Below are 17,245 nucleotides of genomic sequence, written 5' to 3'. Positions count from 1 at the left end.
TCAATACACAGCATGAGTGCTATGCTTTAATCATTGTAAATCTATACAATATTCTCAGATGTTGAATTGATAAGATGAGATGCCTCTATAAAGAGTCGTGAGAAGTTTTCTTATAGATGTGGACGCTTATCAGACCCTCTGAAAACAAAGCGCATGAGATATTTGCCCGATGTGTCTTGATTTCTCACCATCTCAGCTACTTGTTGGTGAAGATTCTCACTCATCCAGGTCGATACGATACAATACAGCACTTAAGGTCTCATCTATTGTGTTCTATTATTACATTACTGGAGAATATAGTCAGCAGATTAATCCATAATTAATTTTTTTGTGCCATCTAATAGTAGCAAAAGCACAGTTCACTAATCCTGTTGTTCCTAACCTTGGGGGCCCAACCACCATTAGGAGTCCCCACAGCTTCATGGGGTTTATGGGGTTCAAGAAATCCTTAAAAAAATAAAATAAAATAGTCCTTTTTCTCATTATTTCATGTATTTCTCTGAAGTAAACTGAATGAATTTGTTAATTTCAAAGGCTAGATATAAACTTAAGCCCCACGGGATAAGGGCATTGTGAAGACCTCAAGCTTTATTCAAAGAGCCTTTATTCTCTGCTAAACAGTGTCATCATGCATTTGTGAAGTACAAAGTTAAAACAATCAAAGTGCTTAAAGAACAATGGCCAAGTGTCAGGGAGAAGAAAATACTTAATTTGTCAAAAAAAAAGAAGCCTATTAAAAATCTTTTGGATATTTCACATTCAAAATTTGAGGAACCCAAGATATAAAACTTCTTTTGTCCCATTTTACCTGACTCTACCCTATGAATAAATTCTACAATTCTACAACAGTAAAATCCAGTTTTTACATTCATGCATGCGTAATAATAATCTAATGATATATAATACTATAACAGTCACAGGGGACATTTTGGTTTTGCTTTTTCTATACTCACATACTTTTACTTACTTTTACTTTTACTTGTAACAGACTAATTTGCAGAGTGGTACTAGTACTTTTACAGAAGTAAAGGATTTCAATAGGCTGTATCTTCCACCACCTTTTTTAAAGTCAAATCTTTATTGACAACACAGAAAATACAGAAACAAAGAACTGATTAATCAAGATCAAGATCTGGATTAACTTTATTGTCCTACAGAATGAGACATTTGTCTTGGGCCCTACACCCATACTGCAGCCATAGAAATACAACATAGTACATGGACAAATCAGCATTATACCCATTGTAGCGATTAGAAACAGAAAAGATAAATAAATAAATAAATAAATAAATAAATAATATCTTACACTAAAAATACCTCTACAAAATGCAGATCAGCAAATCATCATAATCCAGTGCAAGATATGGTTTTATCTGCCATTGTTTAAAAGCTGTATAGCCAGAGGTGTGACTGAATTTTACAAACAACATCAGAACAAGGGAACCTTTAAATGAAAACATTAAACAGGGAGCACAGATAGATTATTTTGCAGCTTTCTTATTTTTTGTGTCAAAAATGGTTTTAATGTACTGTTTAATTTCATGTTCAAATGCTAAAAATAAAGGGTTAGAGTGGCTAAATTTGGATTTATGAGTAGCCTATGATACTTTGCCAGAATGATCATCAAATTGATTATATTGTTACTGTGAATACAAAACAGTATATTTTCCCAATGAGGAGAAAATTCAGAGTCAGTTTTATCAGCTACCAGGACACAGCTTTCTAAAATTGCTTAGTAGGATCACTGCCAAAAAAGGTGCAGTGCAGCATGATTTATAGATACATTTCACCAAATGAACAGTTAACTCAAATGTCTTTCTTCAACATAAGAAGATAATGGCCTGCAGGATGATGTGCGTATTATTTTGAAGGACACTTCCCTTACTTTAGCAGTAAGGAGGTATTTGTGTGGAAGATTCCAAATATTTCTCCAATTCAAGTCACTGACAAAGCAGCAGGAGTGCTAATGACATATTTTTGATTTAATGAATGTATCTTATGGTTATAATTTGTTAGGATACTAGTCAGGGACCTGTGTCTCCAACACGTGGCCGACAGAGGTGACTGTGACCGGGTCATGAGCTGTGAGCGCCGCGATGCAGCAGCGGCCCCCGGTGGTCAGACGCTGTAACTGCACCGTGTGTATGAGGACAGTCGAAGATGGCGACAGGAGTCCTTCACAGAGTCAGCGGTGGTCTGGGTCGGGCTAAAAGCAGGGCCCAGTCGGCCGGACAGCTCGTCGTATGGAGCAGGTGGGACAGTGTACAGTGTACATGTGGAGTTATCGTGTCTGTGGTGTCTGTAGTCCGCTGCTGTGTCTGTATTTCAGCAGGTTTGTGTGGTGGCTACGATGAGCTGGGGCTAGCTAGCCCGGTTACAGCTAGCCAGCCCTCAGTGGCCTTCAGCTGTGTCTCACAGCAGAGCTTCACCTTAAACACTTTAGTTTGACATGTTTAACTGTAAAGCTGCGTGTGTTTGAGGGTGGCGGTGAAAGAGTGCAAGTTTCTGTCATCTTCTGTTACTGAGCATCCCAAATGTTCAAGGTCAATTTGGTTTGTTGTGTAAATGCGATGCTCATGTATTAAAGCAGTGTGTAATACTGAAGGATGCACAGTTAGCAGTGGAGCAGGAAGTGCTCACATCTGATAGGAGAAGCAGCAATACTACAGTGTAGAAATACTCTGTAAAAGTCATGCAGGTAACATTTTAATAGCATCAAGATGCACTGAAAGTCTTGCCTCCAGTGTACTGACACATAAATAGACACAACAGCTGAGAACAAGGACAACACAGCTGGACAAATAAAGGTAAAACATACACAAATATGGAAAGAATAGATGAAAATATAAATGTTATATAAGTATTTACAAAAAGCACCAATGCCCAACTATTAAAAAATTAAATGTCTACACCCAGTTCAAGTGTCCTGTTGGTTGTAAACTATACAGTTGGTGCAGAGACATTAATACCAAGTGTGTACACATGGGCTGCATGATTATGTACAGTGTACTGTATACAGCTTGCAGGGTGTATACTGACAGTGACAGGTGATATGTACAGCGAAATTATGATCAGAATAATGCAGATTTTTATATGATCGGATAATTATTGATGCTTTCATGTGAGCGTCACTTTAGTGTTGCAGCTAAATTTTTATTACTTTATATGCTGCTGAGTAGCTTGTGTATTCTCCCAGGTATAAATATCCTATCTTATACTATTATATCATAACACATTATATTTTATGTGTTATATACACATTACACATGCTTATACTATGTAATTATTCTTTTGTCTGTCATTATATAATTATACTATACCGTATACATGTATATGAACACATCCTTTACATTAATACTGTGTAACGTTCCTGTGCGGTTTCCTACTGTGCTATATTTAACCACTTAGTGTGCAATAAGATTTATATATTTATATTTTTCTAGTAAAATAACTACTCTACATTTTACATCAATCACATACACTCTCTGTATAAGTGAACTGTGTAAAGCATTAATGGATTTATATTATTTTATTTTACTTGTTTGGGTTTTTATCATATTTTTAACTTTATTTAGCACTCAACCACTTTTGGGTTTTTTTACCCTTTTCTCTTGCTGTTGACTCTTGGGTTGCTGTAACGTGTGAATTTCCCCGGTGTGAGATAAATTTATCTTATCTTAAGAATACATCATATTTGTCCATTATATCTTGTATTATTTATCTGAATCTGTAACGTAACTAGTAACTAAAAACTTAAAGTATCATAAATAAAGTGGACTAAAAAGTACAATATCAGTATTTGCCTCTGAATTGTAGTAGAGTAAAATAATAATGTAGCAGAAATGGAAATGCCTCAAAACTGTACCTGAGTAAATGTGTTAAATTAATTTCCACCACTGACTGTGGGATGCTGTGACCTGCTGGATCACAGTGTGTAAACTAAACGCATCAGAGGTGCTGACATTTCAAGTCTGTATTTTGACTGAAGTATTGTAAAATCTTTCTGCACAGTGACATGTAAGTCATTCCACTTGAGTGCAAATCTAACATCTGATCAGAAATCAAGATTAGGAAGCCAGTCTTGCCCCAGATTCACACTGGTCTCACCCATCCAGTTGTTGTTCATTGTGACTCGTGTGTGTTTGCAGGGGATTTGCAGCATCAAGCAGCAGAAACGGAAAGGACAGCTGGTTCAAGTCACTGTTTGTGAGGAAAGTTGATCCCAGGAAAGACACACACGCCAACCTACTGACCAAAAATGAGGAAAATAACCTGTACAAAATTCAGTGTAAGTCCACGTCACAGTATCTGTACTTCAAAATAAACCATTTATCCTAAAACATGATGACCTTGTTCTGAAGTATGACCTTCTTTTTCAGTCCATAATGTCAAGCCAGAGTGCCTGGATGCATACAACAAACTGTGGTGAGTGTTATTTAATATCACTGTCCAAGCTGCACACTGTTATCAGCTTGTACTTAAGCAACAGTAGTGGCAGTTGTAGTAATATGAGACCGGGACGGCCTAGTACGCAGTTGTAAAAACATCTCTGAGCAGTCTATTCCTGTGAGGTGATTGACAAGCTGGCATGACTTCAGTCCTCCACAGACTAACCTCTCTCATACCTAAGATGACTGGAGGCTGTCTACTGCCATTTGAGGACTATATTTGGTCTTGCAACATTAGACAGACGACACGTGACCAGAAAAACGTGATTGTTTCTGCATTTTGTGGTTTGAAGTGGATTTTGCCTTAAGGAGACTTGACTGCTAATTAAAATCAAATGCACATGTGGTTGAACTGGATTTCAGTGTTTGTGTCATTTTGTCATTCATCACAGCGAGGATGTTTTGCCCTCCATCCATGCTGATAAGTACTACCCCTGTGAGCTGGTGGGCACCTGGAATACCTGGTATGGAGAACAAGACCAGGCTGGTAGGATTACTATTATCAACACACAGACATCTGCAGTGTGGCAGGTCTGCGGTCTGCACAGGTTGCAAATCAACAGGCATGTTACGCTACATACAACTTGCATGCACATATACCAACCTAGGGAAGCTATTGTACTACCTATATATGAGCATACCTGTCTTCCAGGGTCAGTCATTTTATTCTTCTCACTCCACAACTACATTATATTGCATGAGTTGTTAGTAGCACAATGCAATATTGACTTAGAAGGGCACTTGGAGATCTCAGACCTCTGCTAAGGCTAATAGTCCAGTCTTCTCAATTTTTATGTCTGGGTAAATGTTCAAAATTGTTAGAATTATGCCAAACTCTGGGCTGTCCTGAATGCCAGTTTTTGGGCATCAAAGCTTCAGCTTCAGTGAAATATTGTGGCGGGATTAATGAGAGACGAGGACATTAGCCACGTCTCTTGAAACATCAGTTTTTAGTCGATGCACCCAAAAGAAAGTCACAGTTAGCCACATTGTTAGCATGCAAGTTGCAGTAACATTAGCCATAATAGCTACGTAGAAAATGGAGTACTTTGCAGGACAGGTGAGATGTCACTTTGAGATTTCAGGTGACTTTGCCAAGCTCGTTGTAGGTTTGTGATGTGCCAGTTTCCTTTGGCATGTCTGGCACTTGAATTTTTGGAGGTCATCTTGGTGAATTTTTAAACTGTTCTTGACGCTTACCTTTTCGATAACGTGCTGGGTCATGTGTAGGCCTGTCACGTGACTGTTTCAGTTTCAGTAATGCTGGACTGCTGGTGACTAAGGTTAGATAAGAGCGAGCCAGAGTCACAAAACTATCACCAAGTTTAAATGTCTTTGTCTGAGATTAACTCATAATAATTAACGTTGTTGCATAATAAATAATGTTGGATTACTATTTCTTAATTCATGGGCTATTTGGGATTTTTGGGGTAATGTGTATTTATGCATTCGAGTCAGCACTACTAGCGGAAGCCACATCATCTCAGCTGTGCATTTATCATGTACATTGTAAATTTGAAATGTTTCACATGCTTGAAACTTATTTGTGACAACCAGAAAACACTTTATTATCACGTACATATGTACAGTTATCAAATGCTTAGTCTAAAACGACATGATATATGTGTATTTATGTTTTAAAAGCAACATCTTAGATTGAGGAGCATTGTTACAATTGTACCTGTTCTCCCATGAAACTACTGCCCCGATGGGTTCGTGGTTTGAGCAGCTACATGTGTGGGGCCACCCCAGAGGATTACTGGTGCCTGTAAATGTGGATTGTGATATAGAGTCATTGTTGGCTATGTCTTGTCAATTTTAAACGTCACAACTGTCTAGTGGATATTTCAATGTATGGCATTTATTCTGCCAACACCAGATGCCTTATCTCGCATCGTTAACTAAAGAGAAAAATAATTTATGCATCTGTAAAGTGTAAAAATCGGGCCAGTGTGTTTTCTGTATTCCTGTAGAGAAACAAACACTTACTTATCCATTAACTTATCCATTAAGTCGTGTATCAAAGACAAATAACTCCGTCTCATTGCCTGATATGACCTGTGCAGACTAATGGACTCTTTGTGAGGAGAATTTTGTGTCGTCATACCAGCTAATGGTCAATTATCAGGATGCAGTTTATCTAACAGGGCATTTTTACAAAGACATACACAGTACAATATATATTGATCCAACCCTCTCACAAAGGGAGAAGAATTTTATTAAGGTTTTTATGTCGTAGGGTTTGAAGAATGTTTATATCATATTATTTAGTGATTCTCCTTTGAATCAGTCGACCTTTCTGTAGTTTGTGTGATTTTTACATGCATGATAAATGTGTTTCCCTTTCCCCAGTTCATCTGTGGCGTTACAGAGGTGGATACCCGGCTCTAACAGAGGTGATGAACAAGCTCAAGCAGAACAAGGTAAAGACTCCTTCAGATGTTTGTGTCTCCCCTGTTTACTGCTTTAGCGGTGTGCAAATGGAAGATTACAGCCATCAGTGGAAGTAAAGCGTATTGATTGGTGTCTCGTTGGCAGGAGTTCACAGCGTACAGGAAGGAGCGGGGTAAGATGCTGATGTCTCGCAGAAATCAGCTCCTGCTGGAGTTCAGCTTCTGGAACGAGCCAGTGCCCCGAGAGGGCCCCAACATCTACGAGCTCAGGTCCTACCAGCTCAGGGTGGGTAACAGACTGCAGAGTTTCTCTCATCATTAGCAGTGCTGTGGAGGTTTGTGATAGAGTGAGTTTGAAAGTGTGAGCTCAGCCTGACCTGATGTCATAATATTTAAATAGCCCAAAATCACAAATCACAAAACAGAGCAGTGAGCCTTCCTCCAGGCACAGACGTGTGATACAATGGCTGTTGTGTGTACAGAGTCGACAGAAAAAAAAAACAATAGTTTTTGTTAAACACTGCAAAATTCCTTTTCAGCAAAAGAAAAAAGCTTTGTGTTGGTTAGGCTGCATTCACAACAAATCAGGCTTTGCTGTGACAACACCACTCCTCCCAGTCATTTGAAGGTGGGTAGTGCGTTTAGGCTGCGATAGTGGGGTTGCAGGGGATGCCAAAACAAAAAATTCACGTAACCACTGATCAGACTAGAAGACTCCTGCAGCCCTCGGCAACAAGCAATTGAGTCTTTTTCTATAGTTCAATATTATAGTCAGTAAAAGAAATAATAAAGTTACCTATGTATTACCAGTTTATGTACTATCCTATAAAAAAGAGTACTGCCTATGTTTGAGTGTGCACGCACGTGTGTCGTGTGGCAGTAAAGATATGACAGTGGTGATAATGCAAAAAATTCTGCACACTTAGTCAACAAATACAAACTTGCTGAGATCGGGAGGTTGGCTTTCTATAATTTGTCTCCACCCTCAACTCTGCTACAGATGCACCATTTCAGTGACACTCCCACAACACAGCACAACCCTACAGCTAAACACCACAGCCACACGCCGCAATGCCTTCAGGCCTGAACACACCGAACCAACATCAAAGAACTAGTAGCAATAATTTCCAAGTATTTCAGCGTCTCACGTCACTCGTGCCAAAAACAAACACTTGAACACACGACAGAGACTACAGCCCACAGCCAACCAGCATGCACGTTCTGCGCCTGTGTGAGAGGAAATTACTCTCCATATCAGCAGGTGGTGGTCGTCTGTATTCGTCATTCAAAAAGGGAAATTGGAAGACCGTCTTGACGCTAGTTAGCCAGTTAGCACATTAACAACAGAACCTGATGTTGAAAGAACAAAGGATGTTTACCGCCAGCGAACAAAAACACAAACAATTACGAAGCGTCTCTGCTAAAGGGCTCAATTGCCAAAACAAATACTAATATCTGATATAACCAGTTTGTTTGACGTCCTTTTGAATTTAGTCTTCTCTTTGTCTTCCTCACTTCTGCTTCTCTTCTCGTGCGCTGAGTTGAGCTGGCAGTCAGAGTGATTTCTTCTCACCAATGGGCTACGCTGTCTCTGATGCAGAATTGATGCAAAATGCTGAATCAGTTGGAAAGGAGCTAACAAGGGCCAACTAGTGCTAACACTGCAGGACGTACCACAAAAACTAGGGGGGCGACACTTACCAATGGCCCAACATTAACCGATTGCAGACCGTCAGCTCTGTTTGTCAGGGCCGTTAGTCTGGATAACAGGACCTCAGCTCTGAACTAACTTTTCTTTATGACATAAATGACTAATAACCAGTATGTTTTATACATTTTTGTGCAGGGAAAGTCCTCCATTATCACCACTAGGGGCTATCACAGTACAAATAAGGTCTTATTTTGCTAACTTCTGCAGCAGCCGGGGCTTCAGGGCTGTAGGTCACCTCCGCAGGAGTTGTCTCAGAAAGGGACAACGTTACTCTTTCACTTTTCATAGCTTATGTTTTCTTTATTTAAAGTGATGATCTCCAAGTCAAAAGCGTTGCTTCCGTGACCTCTAAATTACCTCCGCACTCACAAAGCCACTGCACAACATGTATTGACCCTGTGTCTTCAGGATGAGAGCGGTGCTCAGCCACCATTTGTGCTATTGTGCAATGCAGCTGCTCAGTGGTTAAATTAAAAGCAGTCTTAGTCCTGCGTAATACTCGATATACACAACACCCTGCAGATTAAGTCGTTCTTTCTGATCTGACAGGAAAAACCGCCTCTAGATCCGCACTCTCTGTGACATGTGATGAATGCACGCTATTATCCCTCATCACTGACTGGGATTACTTCTCAAAACGCAGCAGGGTGTTTGTTGTCTTAAGCACCAGAGAATGATTGAAGAAGCCTCTGGGCGTAGTTGTTATTGCAGCTTATCTTCCCAATGACAGAATACCTGTGTTACGTCTTCACCATTTATTTACCATAATGTGTTTGCTCTGGAAAGAAGAGGAAGGTGTGATATCAATCTGCAGATTGGAAAGCTGATCTAATGTAATAAAGAATATTGTGTTTTCTTTCTTCCAGCCAGGAACCATGATCGAGTGGGGTAATTACTGGTAAGGCAGCCTGAATACATTTGATTCACTGAAGTGTAGTTACAGAACAGTTGCATTACATGAAACCTTCCTCACCACGCTGTCATTAATGAGAGATGTCCCACAGGGAGGCACTATTTTGAAGCTGAACTGTCATGCTCTCGAGCCAAGACTCAAATTTAAGTGGAATATTATGTACACTACAAATGTGTGTACATAATAGTTCAGAATAACGACCCATTAGTTGAGCTGACAGGACAACATTTGTCTTTTTTTTTTACAGTGTGGTTGATTGCAATTTATTTAAACAAAGATACGAGCTTTCTGCACACGCCCTAGTTTTCTGTGTTTTGTTTTTTTCCCTGATTCTCATGTATTGGATTTCTGTGTTGGTCTTTATGCTTATCTGACTGTTTTGTTGTTCTCAGTTGTTTCTAAATCCTCTGGATTACATTTCACAACTTGTTTTGCATCTTTATGAGGGACATGGGCTGTAACAGATAACTCTAGTGTTACTGAGATGTCATTATACAGTGTTGGAGAAATCATTTGTGTGGGTTTAATGAAGCATGCCGGCACACTGGTGAACTTACAGACACAGACGACTGGATCCAAGCCAGTGAGCTGACACAAATGGAAAGGGAGCATTTATATACAAGCCTTCACTAAAGCCCCTCCAGGACGTTGCGATGTTGTGATCGCAACAATAAATGCAAATTCAACCAATCCTTGTGAATTCTGCACAACCTTTCAATTTTGTCCAATAATGGTAACATTTCTGAAAGTTTCACCAGTCCTACCTGTCAGCACATACTGTGCCGAACTCACTTCCTTGTTCCTATTGTGACAATGCAGACCAGAGGTCTCATTTATAAACATTGCGTACGAACGAAATGAGGCCTGAAAGAGGCGTACGCCATTTCCCATGTAAAAGTTGTGGTTTATAAAAACAGACTTGATGGGAGAAACTTTGACCCATGCTTACCAACATTTTGGAGATGGGAAATTGGCAACACAGATGGTGAGGTGGAAGGATGATTGTAGAAACTGCTGAGTATTTTTTAGGGCACGCCATTTTTGGCTTTTGTCCATACGTACATTTTTAGTATGAATCCTAAGTACTGTTTTATAAATGACATCCCTGGCCCCCAGAAAGTGCAATAGGCTTTGAAGCCAGTTTTGTAGCAGCCAAACAGTGGAATTACAACCCCCCAGTCCGTCACATGATGCCACTGGGCGTAAAAAGACTATTTCCCTAGATTCACATTGGGAAAGGGACATCTGTAAATCAGTGGATACATTTTTTTAATGCCACAACCCCTGATAAATGTCTCATTTTATTGTTAAGATTTAATCTATTCAATCTGCTAAAATTTGGAAAGTGTACAAGAGGTGCAAGATCAAATAATTTTATCCCCATTTAAGTTAGCGATGCGCTAAACTGGAAGTAGTCAGCTTGGCCAGCAAAGGTCTCTAGTGCAGTGGTTCCCAACTGGTGGGTCGTGGCTCAAAAGTAGGTCGCGGACCCATTCTGAATGGACCGCAAGTGACTCATAAAATGTTTCAAGTTTGTAAAATAAAGAAAAAAACACCCTTTATTTTTTATTACAGTAAATTACCAGCACAGAGCTTTTATTATGAAGTTCTATTTCTGTTGTAGAGTGAGTGACTGACAGACAGCTACTTGACAGAGATAGCAAACTAGCCCAATGACATGGCCAAACACAAGTATGACACTGAATGTATTAAACTTTGGGGCCTCGAACTAATGACTAAGGAGAAATCTGAACCCTGTGGCAGTTGGGAACCACTGCTCTAGTGCTCTTGCTCCATGGGCCCAATCATGTGGAACCAGCGCCGATCATCGGCGTAATTTAATACAGATGTTAAGAACAAAAGCGGAGTAAACTGTTTGGCACCACATGCAGCGTCATGGTGTAACACGAACAACATCGATTGACAAAAACTTTTCTATTGTAAAAAAACAAATCTTAAGAATGACTAAAACACTTGTGCAACAGACAAGAGAAATCACCTTGGTAGAGGCTGTTGCCTCCACATCTAGATCTAGTTTCTACTTGCCGACTAAACTGTGCAAGTAGAGAATTATGCACGCTAAAAGAATCAAGGTAAGTTAGATTAAATGTGCATGGTTGGTGGTAATGTTAGTGTAGTATAAATCACAAACTCAAAACACTGCGGCTTTGTTCTCACAGGAACAAGTTGCCTCTGATTTTTAATGAATTATACAAAAAAATGCAACTATTCTTGCAGTTTTCACCTGCTCCCACAACATAGTAACAAAAAATCAGGCATTTTAGGCCGCAACAATCACAGAAAAGCCCACTAAGTCCTGCAGGCAGTGTGTATACAGTAAAATCAAAGCAGTGATTAGGCAGTGTGTAAATAGTAGTGTAGGGACAAAGGCAGTGATTACAGGGAATGCAAGTACAAATGGAAACAAAAGGCAGGAAGAGGGCATTTGTATTCAGACCTGAAGGGGACACCCACACACTATCAGACAGTATGTAAACAGCAGGAAGTGGGGCATTAATCATTCAAAGCAGGAAAGACACACAATTGGGATATTGTGGATAAAGAGGCCAATCCAGTGGGGGGTGGACGCTGATGTCTGCACTGCCAAAATGTGCATTCCTTCCTCAACTGTCAACTGTATCTTTGTTCAGTTACCACATTTATGGTCATTTGTAGTTGATTTTAAATGTAAATATATCTGAAAATACTTGAATATCGAAGTTCAAGGTTATCTTTATTTTCCATCTTGGGAAAATTTGTCTTGCAGCCAGGGTTAACATAAAAACTTAAAACAGAATATAAAGAAAATTGTCAGTGACACATGAACAGAAAAATGAACAGAGCTAGAGCAGGGAAATGAAAATTCATACCATATAAAGAAGGATACACATGTACACGAGTGCAAAGGAATCTCTCTTATCCCAGCAGACCAAAGCTTAAATCCTTTTGGCCGCATTTTGACACCCTCTCTGGGGTTCTTAAGATTCCTTAAACCCATGTCTCCTAACTAGCTTTGTGTCCTCTTGAGGGCAGGCTAACTAAATACCAAGTTGATTTTTGTTGCGTTTGCTACCCTCATAGCCAAACGGCACAATTTGCTACAGTGGAGGAGCCCTAACCCCCCTGGCACAACTTCTGGGTTAAAGGATTTAATGTCTTTTCTCCAACTAGATTGCACAAAACGTGGGACTCCTTTCTCTCCTATGATAACTCTCTGCCTCGGATAGACTGTTAATTTGCTCAAGAGTGCAAAGGAAGTGCGAGGAATACAGTCAGGGTGCGGCAGAAGCTCAGACCAGAGGCACCTGGGTTGGGAACCTGAGGTTGTTGGTTTGAGTCTCTGCATATAATATGCAGTGTGGACTGGTAGCTGGAGAGGCACCAGCTTACCTCCCGAACTTCCAGCTGCTCAGGGCGCCTGTCCATGGGCAGCCATCTCACTCTGACATCTCTCCCTTTAATCCATGTATCCTGTTTGTGCATGTGCGTGTATTTCAGGTCTGTGTGTACATGACAACAGAGTGAAAAAATTGAATTTCCCCATGGGGGTTAATAAAGTACATCTTCTTCCTCTATAAAGCATATCGATAGCACTGGGGATGACGTCCAAAGGGCAAAAGCTTTAACTCATCCACGAGTCCAATATATCATCCAGGCTTTCTGCTTTGAGGCTTCACGTTGCCCTTCTTCCTAAAAGCAGACATGATTTAAATAATCATAGGAAAAAAAACCTTTGATGAAAAGATCATGTTAGGGCATGGTCACTTTTTCCTAAAGCGACTACTCTATTCTTACATTTGCGTTCATGCTGACTTTAATCAGCCTGTATTTGAACAAACCTCTATAGTCCAGTGCGTTGTGCCAACAAAGCAATTTAAAGTCATTTTAATATAATTTGTGTAGCCGAAGGCTTTAACTTGCCCCTCAAGTTACAACAACATGAACTGAAGCTTTATAGTTCTGCATCCAGACTGTGATTATGATTTTAATAAGTACATATTTGCTTTGGGGAGAAAATATAATAAATTTAAAACATTCCACTTACACAAGTCTGCTCGTTTCACATGGACTTGGCCAGTGCTTAGCTTCATAAACATGTATACAGTAAGTAATGGCGTCACATCTTATGGTTGGACGTGATGTTGCAATGGATAATAACAGCTGTGTCAGACCAGTGGCGTTTAGCTTACGTTACCAGAACAGACTAAATACCCGATTGTGTAAATTAAAAACAGTCCAGGATAAATTCAGAGATGATGTTGAAATCCTTGTTTGAAGGCTCATCAAATATCTCGTGTGCAGGTTTGGACTCGTTATGCCAGATGAAAGCTTGGTGGTTTTTGGCCTGTGTTGTGACTGGAGTTTTTCTTGTTCGCAGGGCCAGAGCCATCGGATACCGCCAGCACAACAGAGAAGCTGTGGGAGGGTTTTTCTCACAGATCGGCAACCTCTATATGGTCCATCACCTCTGGGGTACGGTCATATATCAGCTCTGTGGAAAATACTGACAGCATCAGCATGTAGATACTCATGCTAGGGCTGAGATCATTCATTGCTCTAGTTAAGTTAGAGGACGTTAAAACCTTCTTTTTTATTTGAATTTCATGACGTAGATGAGTCCCGACTGGCGGACTCTTTGCCAGCATTGGCCTTACAAGGTTCAGGTCTAATTTAGAAGAGTAGATGAACTTTTACATTTGGTAAGAAATGTCAATATGAGCACCAGTATTGATGTGTTTCATTCAGATCAGTTATACAATTTAATTTACAGCTCTAAAATATGTGTGCAGTATCCTATAAGTCATTTAAGAAGCAAAACACCTACAGATTTGCGGCTTCCAGTTTCTACATAAGGTTTCCTCCGTTTGTTGTTAATATATTTGAGTTTGAACTGTTTAGGCAAAACAGCCATTTTAAAGTTGTGTAGTAGTAGAGAGTAGTGACATGACACACATATAATTATCAGTTCTACTCAGCTCTTCAGGGCATTTTTGCACTTACAGCTCTTTGTTTTGGTTTTCTGGTTCACAGACTTGTTATGGTTCAGTCTCACAGCTCCAATCTGCTTTTCCAGCAGCAGCTGACACCTATTATGTGTGAGAACGCTCTAAGGCTACATCCACACTAATACTTTTCTGTTTTAAAACGCATGACTATTGCTACGTTAACCCCTAGTGTCACTACTCGGGCATTTTGGAACCCATGAAACGGAGACCTTTGAAAATGCTGCTGACCTGTTTTAATTTGAGGGACTTTTGGAGTCAATGACACAGACATCCAAGTTTGCTTCCCACTTGGGTCTTATCAGCCATTAAGTGTCGAGACAAAACATAGATCGCTAGCTCTACATACCTTTCGTAGTGTTATCCTTTTGTGGGCACTGCTTTCCCATTGCAGTGGCTTCCTCCGGCGATTGATACCGCTCCTAGTACCACTCTGTTATGCCATATTTGCTTTGTAATGACTGTCAATCTGTTTTCCACCACCTTGACCACCTTATACTCATGTGTTATTTTCAGTAACAGTTCCACAACATCTTCAGTCCAAGTAAAGAAATACTTAGTCTCACTTTTTGTCAATTATGTAGTATTTTCTGTAACTAAACAGCCAATGGCAGAATAGACAGCCAGCTTCCTCTTAACACTGGCACGCGCAGGCCCAGTGTACATAAATTTTCGTATAATATGCGTTTCCTGGTGTGTTATTAAGGACCAAGATTACTTCTGAAATAGTGCTAAAAGAATCTTGTGTACGAAGATTTTTTTTCATTTTAAAATGTTGCAGAACAACCAGCTCCGCCCAGCTTGGTCTTGGCAAGTGGAAAAATTCCTAAATCCAGACTGGTAGAAAAAGATTTCTGCACATGTATAATGATGATGTATGTATGCTCTGATGAAGGTCTAAAAGGCCGAGAGCTTAACAATACAGTGAAACACTGCATAGATGTAAGTGTGCGGAAATCTTCTGCTACCAGTCTGTCATTTTAAAATAAAAATGTATTAGTGTGGATGTGGCCTGATAAACTGACTGCCTGCCCGTCACCAAACAGCAGGTAAAGTTAGCGACTAGCTGGTGAACATTTAGCGGCTAGAGAAATAGCTTTTTCCCTCAGGAGCTGGTGGAGACCAAAACAGAGCTAAAAGAACAATGACTATTGGACTTATTTTTCTTGAGTGGACACAAACTTCACTCCAAATGAATGCTCGTGATGTGCATTGTTTGCTAAAACGGTCACCTCAACAATCAAATTTCAAACATTTTCAATGCTTTTTAAGGTGATAATCACCTGGTGTTACAGCTGAATTCCACTGCACCAAGAACCCAGAAAAATAAGTTATTAGAACTTTGATTAATCTATGATACATTGATTAATAATTGTTACTTGCAGCCCTAAATTAAGCAAACTTTAAATTAAGCCGACTTTTAGCGCGATGATCCCATTTACTATAAGCCATGTTATAATGTGTGGTTTATTGATTGCAGCTTACAAAGACCTTCAGTCCAGAGAAGACACAAGGAATGGTGCCTGGCAGCAGGAGGGCTGGGATGAGGTGGTGTATTACACAGGTGAGTTTTCTAAACATAATGTGGTGGCCGACACTCAAAGCTGTGTGACTGAAAACTTTCAAAAGCTTGATCTAATTTGTCTTGAGTAACAACATATTGAACTTTAAGAGCTTGCTGACCTGAACAATATCAGAGGGACTCTGACCTATGAGGACATTGACTCATCTCTCTTTTCACCTTTCTCCAGTTCCTCTCATTCAACATATGGATTCCAGGATCATGATCCCGACAAAGGCTTCCCCACTGAAGTGAACGAGAGCCGAGCTGGAGGCTGAAACAGAGTGGCACCCCTTGTGAATGTTACATCCATCCAGAGCATCACTATCATGGTTTCAACTTCCTGTCAGTGCTGCCAAACAACATCCCTTCTGTTTTCTTGTCCTTGCATCACGACTTCCAAGATGTCACCAGGACAGTGAAGGCAACAATGCCTACCATGTATAAATATATTAAAATATCCAATATCAGTTACAGGCCTTGGCGATGCACAACTTCTTTTTGGGTTCTGGAGCAGGACGAGTAAATTTGGCCAATTTAAACCGCCTCGATGGTCGTCTGGTGCCACATTAACACTGGTCCACAGAGAGCTAATCTCGAACCAAAGTTACTTGAAAAGACAAGCAGCTGTGTGTAAGTGTTAGAGCATATAGGAGGAATAGTGCTGCTGACGTACTCCGCACAATGCAGCAGCTTTTTATTTATTTATTGTAAATTTGGAACACATATGTCATAAGTGTGCTGAGGAGGAGCACTTTGATGCAAGCCATGCCATAGCTGAGTGAAGTGAGAGAACGCATCTGTATATTCATGAATACTGTAGACCATAAAGTGGTATATAATGTAAACCTCATTTTATATTTGACTGAGTTCAACATTTTTTGGCAAACTGCTCCGTTCAGTTGCTTTTTCTTGACGTTCCTGGGTTCCCCGTCATGGTATTGTTACGGTTTCATGGTGCTGTGTGTGTATCTATGGCTTCTACCTTTTCTTTTCTTGTAAAGACAGCATGCCTGGTTTTGAAAACAGGTTTTTATCCAACAAGACAAATGTTATCTATCAGTGGCTGAGTGGTCCGGCTGCTGCATACTGTAATATCAGATTTTAATGTTAAAGGAAGCATGTTTAACTTGTCGTTTTGTTCTTCAGTTCAGAGGGGAGCAGTGGATAGTAAGGACAAGTACGCCAACACAGAATAAAGCGGTTCAGACAACAT

General features: G+C 40.0%; 1 protein-coding gene across 1 annotated transcript; it reads left to right on the top strand.

Annotated features, from left to right (window-relative positions):
• Positions 1 to 2,124: 2,124 nt before the first annotated feature.
• LOC126399437 (protein NipSnap homolog 2-like) lies at positions 2,125 to 17,244 on the top strand. The gene is made up of 10 exons (XM_050059403.1): positions 2,125 to 2,252; positions 4,149 to 4,288; positions 4,380 to 4,425; positions 4,841 to 4,935; positions 6,801 to 6,871; positions 6,987 to 7,127; positions 9,419 to 9,450; positions 13,844 to 13,938; positions 15,949 to 16,032; positions 16,220 to 17,244. Exons 1-10 carry the CDS (start codon positions 2,161 to 2,163, stop codon positions 16,282 to 16,284), a joined length of 861 nt encoding a protein of 286 aa, XP_049915360.1. The 5' UTR covers positions 2,125 to 2,160; the 3' UTR covers positions 16,285 to 17,244.
• Position 17,245: the final 1 nt, after the last annotated feature.

This window comes from Epinephelus moara, chromosome 2, assembly GCF_006386435.1.
Source record: "Epinephelus moara isolate mb chromosome 2, YSFRI_EMoa_1.0, whole genome shotgun sequence".
Lineage (NCBI taxonomy): Eukaryota > Metazoa > Chordata > Actinopteri > Perciformes > Serranidae > Epinephelus > Epinephelus moara.
Note: the sequence above shows the minus strand (reverse complement) of the source record. Positions and strands in the feature narration are given on the sequence as shown.

Excerpts from the sequence above, each read along its gene's own strand:
- LOC126399437 (XM_050059403.1), top strand. The coding sequence starts at position 2,161 with ATGGCGACAGGAGTCCTTCACAGAGTCAGCGGTGGTCTGGGTCGGGCT. Across the intron at positions 2,253-4,148 it reads CAGCTCGTCGTATGGAGCAG|GGGATTTGCAGCATCAAGCA; the intron begins GTGGGACAGTGT and ends GTGTGTTTGCAG. Across the intron at positions 7,128-9,418 it reads TCAGGTCCTACCAGCTCAGG|CCAGGAACCATGATCGAGTG; the intron begins GTGGGTAACAGA and ends TCTTTCTTCCAG.